Source organism: Gossypium hirsutum, chromosome A03 (assembly GCF_007990345.1).
Source record: "Gossypium hirsutum isolate 1008001.06 chromosome A03, Gossypium_hirsutum_v2.1, whole genome shotgun sequence".
Lineage (NCBI taxonomy): Eukaryota > Viridiplantae > Streptophyta > Magnoliopsida > Malvales > Malvaceae > Gossypium > Gossypium hirsutum.
This window is the reverse complement of record NC_053426.1, coordinates 105924920-105930919: the sequence shown is the minus strand read 5'-3', so window position 1 is coordinate 105930919 and position 6000 is coordinate 105924920. Positions and strand designations below refer to the sequence as shown.

General features: G+C 38.8%; 1 protein-coding gene across 3 annotated transcripts in view; it reads right to left on the bottom strand.

Annotated features, from left to right (window-relative positions):
• Positions 1-3158, bottom strand: part of LOC107886763 (protein STABILIZED1) — a 5126-nt gene extending 1968 nt beyond the window's left edge. Inside the window, exon 1 of one of the 3 annotated variants that reach the window (XM_041100833.1) lies at positions 22-3158. In XM_041100833.1, the coding sequence (XP_040956767.1) occupies positions 22-2995 (2974 nt within the window). In that variant the 5' untranslated portion in view covers positions 2996-3158. The remainder of the gene's footprint in view (positions 1-21) is intronic. The other 2 variants (XM_041100839.1, XM_041100843.1) reach the window with 2 other exon arrangements.
• Between the last annotated feature and the right edge of the window lie 2842 nt (positions 3159-6000).

The following is a 6000-nucleotide window of genomic DNA, read 5'->3' as shown; positions in this document are numbered from 1 at the left end:
GAAATAGCTTGCCATTCTCACCATGCTTCGGTTCTGCAGCAAGACATCTTTTCATCACATCTTTCTGGTTCTCCTCACTACCATGCTGAAGTTCAAATTTGTAATACAATGCCCAGAAATCCCCAATATCTGGAGCAAGAGTCACAGCCCTATTTAGCCAAGTCCTGGCTTTATCCACCTTCCTATCATGCCAAAATAGCTTAGCCACCGCGGCAATGACATGGGGATCATGATCACACTTCTTGAGGGCATCCATGCTCTTGGTTTTACGTTGAGGCCTTGGAACCATCTCAATAGATGCTGCCCACAATATACCACTATTTGGACACTCTTGTAATGCCTTGGCCATTAAGATATCGGCTTCCTTCTTGTAGCCATGTCTTGCCTCAGCTCGTATGGCAGCAAGCCAGAGTTCAGGTTGTTGTGGATTCTTCTTCCTTGCCAAGGTGAGTACAGCTCGAGCCTTAGCAATCCCATTCATTTTCTCTTCAAGAATAGCAAGAGAAACCCATAGAGGTATACAACTGGGGCAGTGCTTTAAACCTGATTCATAAACTCCCTTTGCCTTTTCTAAGTTACCAAGCCTTTCCTCGAGCTGCCCAAGCATCAACCACAGTTTAAAAAATGATGGGAATTGCTTCAATCCTTCATCAAGCAACCTCCTCTCTTCCTCGGTGTTCCCCAATTCTCTCTCCACAATCGCTGATTTCATCCATACTCTCTCTGTGCCTCCTCTTTCTCGAGCCTTGGCAAGGAGTATTCTTGCTCTCTCAGGCTCATGGTTTTCAAATTCAAGCTTAAACGCAGCAAGCCATATCTCCTCAGAATTAGGTATGGCAGCATATGCTTCTTGAAGGATAGCACGTGCAGCAGGCACATCCCCAGCAAGCCATTTCTCTTTGGCACCCATAAGCCAAAGAACCTCAGCCTGTGGCCGGTACGTGACTGCTTTACGAAGAAGAGCATCAAGAGATTCCCTAGTCCCATGACTCTTCTCCAGCTGAGCTGCTTTCAGCCAAATGCTCTTCTTTGTCAAAAAGACAGTAAGAGCGTGAGCATAGATAGCTCTAGCAGTCTCAATTGAACCCCGCTTCTTGCATTCTTCAGCATCAGCCACCCAAGTTCTCTTCCTATCCTCTTCCTCCACTCCAATCCCAATTGTATTTCGAATGATTGCCTGGCATGTCACAACAGAGCCAGCCCTTTCTGCCGCCTCAGCCTCCTTCATCCAAGCCTCCCTATCAATCACAAATCCTTCTCTTTGTAATGCCCTAATACACCTCTCAATAATCTTTCCCACCATAGCATTATTTCCATTAGCCTCCTCCAACTTCGCAGCTGTAATCCATATAGCAGGCTCTTTAGGCAACTTCTCCCTTGCCCTATTAAGCACTTTCTTAGCTTTATCATAATCCTTCAACCTAGCAAGTGCTAACCACAACTCCACATGTAAAGGACAGCACTCCACGGCCCTTTCAAGCAAAGTCGCTGCATCCTTCTCATTTGCAAGCTCCACAACAGCCTTCCATAACCTCACAGAATCCGGTATGTTCTCCAAACCCCTCCTCAAAACCCTGCTTTTATTCACATCATCATGCTCTAATTTAGCAGCCTGTAACCACAACTTCACTGAATTGGGAATTGATTTCACTCCCTTAGCAATCACAGCCTTGGCCTCATCCGGGCTCGCAAGCCTACAAGCCTCCAACCATACATCTTCATTCTTGGGACACTCCTCACACCCTTTCTGAATCAACTGCCTAGCTGTCTGGATCTTCCCAGCCACTTCCTCCAACCTTGCAGCCGCAATCCAACCGGGAGGATGTTTGGGATTGGTCTGCGTAACACTTTTCAACAACAACCTGGCCTTCTTAATATCCGAAATCTCAGCATCACTAGTAATCTTCATACTTTTCAAATCAGTCAAATACCCTTTTGGATCCACAACAGTTAAACCTGAAACAGAATCCGATAACCTATCTAACTTCAAAGACAAGACAGTACCTCTCCCTTCACCAACAGCAGTTAAATCCGTTACAGGGGTTTGCGCCCACGGAGTTTCCGTCCCACCCGCAGCCCTACTCTTTGGGTCCAAAGCCGTAACATGCTCTTGCTCCTGCCTTGCCTTCTCCAAAAGAGTATCTGGGACTGGCACGAAACTCTCGAACCTCCTTTTCTTATTCCTCAACGAATAATCCCCAATTTCTGGAATACTCTCCCACTCCTCGGCTGACAAAGTATGCAACTTTCTCTTTAAATCCGCGAACTGCTCAGTAATTTTCGGGTTAGACGCTCGGTATTTCTCAATCTCTTCCTTCAGCCTTGCCTCTCTTCTATCTTTCCTCCTTGAATCCATCCTCTTATCGATGGCCTCCCAAACAGCGTCAGCTTCTTTATCATCTTCATCATACTCCGCGGAGGCGAAAAGACCCACGTCGTTTCCTTCAAATTCATCAAATTTCTGATTTTCATCGTAACCCTTATCCTCACCTTCATCGTCTTCTTCGTCTTCACCAGGCTTTCCGCGGCCACGGCCAAGCCCAGAGGGCGCTGCAGCACCACCAATAGTAGTAGCGGACCGGTCAGGTAAGTCAGGAGCAGCACGGGCGGGACCGATATCAGACCGAGTGGTAAAGCCCGTGGCACCACGCCCCAAACCAGCAACATAGTTAGGGGGAGGCTTGGAGTTGAGAAAATCTAAGCGTGGCTTGGGCACAGCGGCACCGCTGGGGCCAGGTTGGGTGCCACCACAGAGGGGAACATGAAGGAATAAGGTAGAGTAAGGGGTGATTTGGAGTTGGTAAAGAAGGACGGAATCGGGATCGGGGGAATGGAGAAGGGAAGAGGTGGGGTTGGGGGAGAGGAGAAAGTGTTGGTAAGAAATAGGGATTTGGGTGCGGAGTTGAATGGATTGTTGGAGGGAAAGGAGAGTGGTGGTTTTAGGGTTTAGATTTAGGGAAAAAGTTTTGGAATTAGGCGTTGCGATGAACACCATCTTCTTCTTCGATTTCGATTTCGATTTCGGTTGGGCTCTCGCTTACGTTCGTATTGAACCAAAAATACATAAAAGAAAAAGTATTGACGCATATATTGAGATGTCATATTTTGAGTACTAGAGAGAGATTTGAAGGTTAAGGCCGTGTTCAGCACGAAACACAAAGGCGGTTGGATTTGGGCTTTAGCCATCATATTTTGAATGACTGTGTAGGCCAGTTTACTATGGTTCTACGGATTTCAGACTGTCAATTTCTAATGATCCGATTTGTATGAAAACATATAATATATTTTCATTTTCATTTTCATTTTATCTACATTAAATAATACTAGAAATTTTAAATTATGTTTAAAATTAATATAAAATAAATAATAAAAAGAATGGTTTTCATCTAATTAATAGCTACTTATTAAAAATGTATATAACAAATATTCTTATTAAAGTTTCATATAAAAACAAAAACTTATTTTAGTTCAAATGGTAAATGAAAAAAAGTTTTATATACATGGTATCCTTGATTCAAATCTCATTTATGGATAATTTTTTTATTGATTTATAAACATATAAAAAATAAAAATACCCACATAATCATATAACTTATCAAATAAAATAATTTTTTTGATAATTCCTTAACTAAGTTAGAACCTAGTTGATGGGCGATATTGACTCAATAAAAAGTTTAATAAATAATATAGATTCATATCAACAGGGGAAAAAAACTAAAACATTCTTTAGAATATGCCTTTAGGCTTTTGCAAAGCACATTATTCATAAATTTAAGTAGAGCTAGAAATTAATTCCCCCATATAAAGTGTCTACTCATTATTAAAATAAAGGGTAAAACTAATAGAAGTCAAGCAAAAAATTTCAAACCAAATAATTAAATAAAAAAAATTCCTTAAAAGAACTTTCTAGAGTACTTCCTTAGGGATCGGCCCTAAGCACCGCCAATGATGATTGATCTCCTTGAAGTTTCCCACCCTTCGAGTGTAACACCCCTTACCCGAGACCGTCTCCGGAATCGAGTACGAGATGTCATCCAATTTAACTTACCGATTCGGAGCATAAAAATTTGCTTTTAAAATTAAATTCACTGTTCATAACAACACTGTCCACCTGCGCAACTGTCACTAATTTAATTATAACTTGAGTTACGAAACTCAAAATTTAAATCCGTAAATTTTATGTGAAACTAGACTCATATTCCTACTTACCATAAAATTTTCAGAATTTTTTACTTAGCACATTAGTACAGTTTATTCATTAAAGTATCCCCTATTTCACAGCTCGACAGATCTGACCTCTTGGCGCTAAAAATAAAATATCTAATTTTACAGAATTCATATAAGGTTACCATTAATTTATTTTGAAAATAGACTCACTAAGGAATCTAAACATATAAATTATGACCTATAATTATTTCTGTACAATTTATAATGATTTTCTAAAGTTAGAACAGGGGACTTCAAAAACCATTCTGACCCTGTCTCACTAAAATTTAAATATCTCAAAATATAAAATTCCTTTGCCTACACCGTTTCTTTCATGTAAAAATAGACTTGATAAGCTTTAATTCTATATATCATTCACCCTCTAATTCCATTTCTACTATTTATGGTGATTTTTCACATTCACGTCACTGCTACTGTCAAAGAAACTGCTTCTTTGAATTAGTTACCATTTAAACATACATAACTCCAAAACATATTCTTTAATAACTACTTCAATAGCTAACATTAGCCATATCATTTGGACATGCTCAAAATGATTAAGACTCTATACATGCCATAGTTTAAACATTTTGAAAAGCACATAATACCGAGATGGTTATGATAGTGTGATACGAGCTCCGACGGTCCACTATTCGATCAAGTTCAAATCACTATAAAACAAAGGAAAGAAAGAGATGTGTAAGCTATAAATAGCTTAGTAAGTTACATGTAAACAATAATTACTCAATTAATAATTAACACTTTTAACATATAACTAATCAAAACATTTCTTAGCAATTTCAATCACTTACACATACACAATCTTACCAATTCACTTGCATATACATTTTCACACTTAACATTTCATATTCACTTTAATTCATTATTAATCCCGTTGAACACTTGGAATATACACGGATACGTAGAGATTTAGCACATAAGTGCCACACTGATATGTAGCCGAAGCTACCACTGATATGTAGCCGAAGCTACCACTGGATGTAGCCAAAGCTACCACTGAAATGTAGCCGAAGCTACCACTGATCAATAACACTGGAAATGTCCACGGGTCTGCTCACACAAGCTGTCAGGTGTCTGCAACACATGCTAGATCACCCAGCACCCGGGACTCACTGTAACACTGTAACACTGGTCTCTAGTGACATGTCACTTGTATCCAATTCTATTCCTAAGTTCAACCGGGAATTTACACTTAACACTTTATTTTCAACACTTTATCACTTGAATAATTCATGAACAACTTTCCTTCCACATTCAATATTAATTCACATATCAAATATAATTCACAATTTATACAAATATAACTATTATTTACATATAACTTACCTCGGATGCAAAACGACTATTTTTGTAATTTAGTCGATAACTTTCTCTTTTCCCCGATCACTTGCACTATTTCTTCTTTCTTGATCTATATTAACACAATTTAATACATTTTATCAATATTCCATTCAAATACAATTCATACACAACATTTTGACACATTTACATTTTTCCCCATAACTTTTCAAAAATTCCACTTTTGTCCCTAAGCTCGTAAAAATAAAATTCTCTAAATTCTTAAATTTCAAACTTCACTAAATCATATTTCATGCTCATAACGGGCCTCAATTTCACAAAATCACAACTTTATGCACACTTTACCATCTTTCACAATTTAGCCATTTTTCAACATTTTTCATTGAAATTCATCTAGTAAAACTTGTAATTAACACTTCAAACATTCATTATCTAACATCACTAATCAATTTACAATTATATCATGAATGGGTC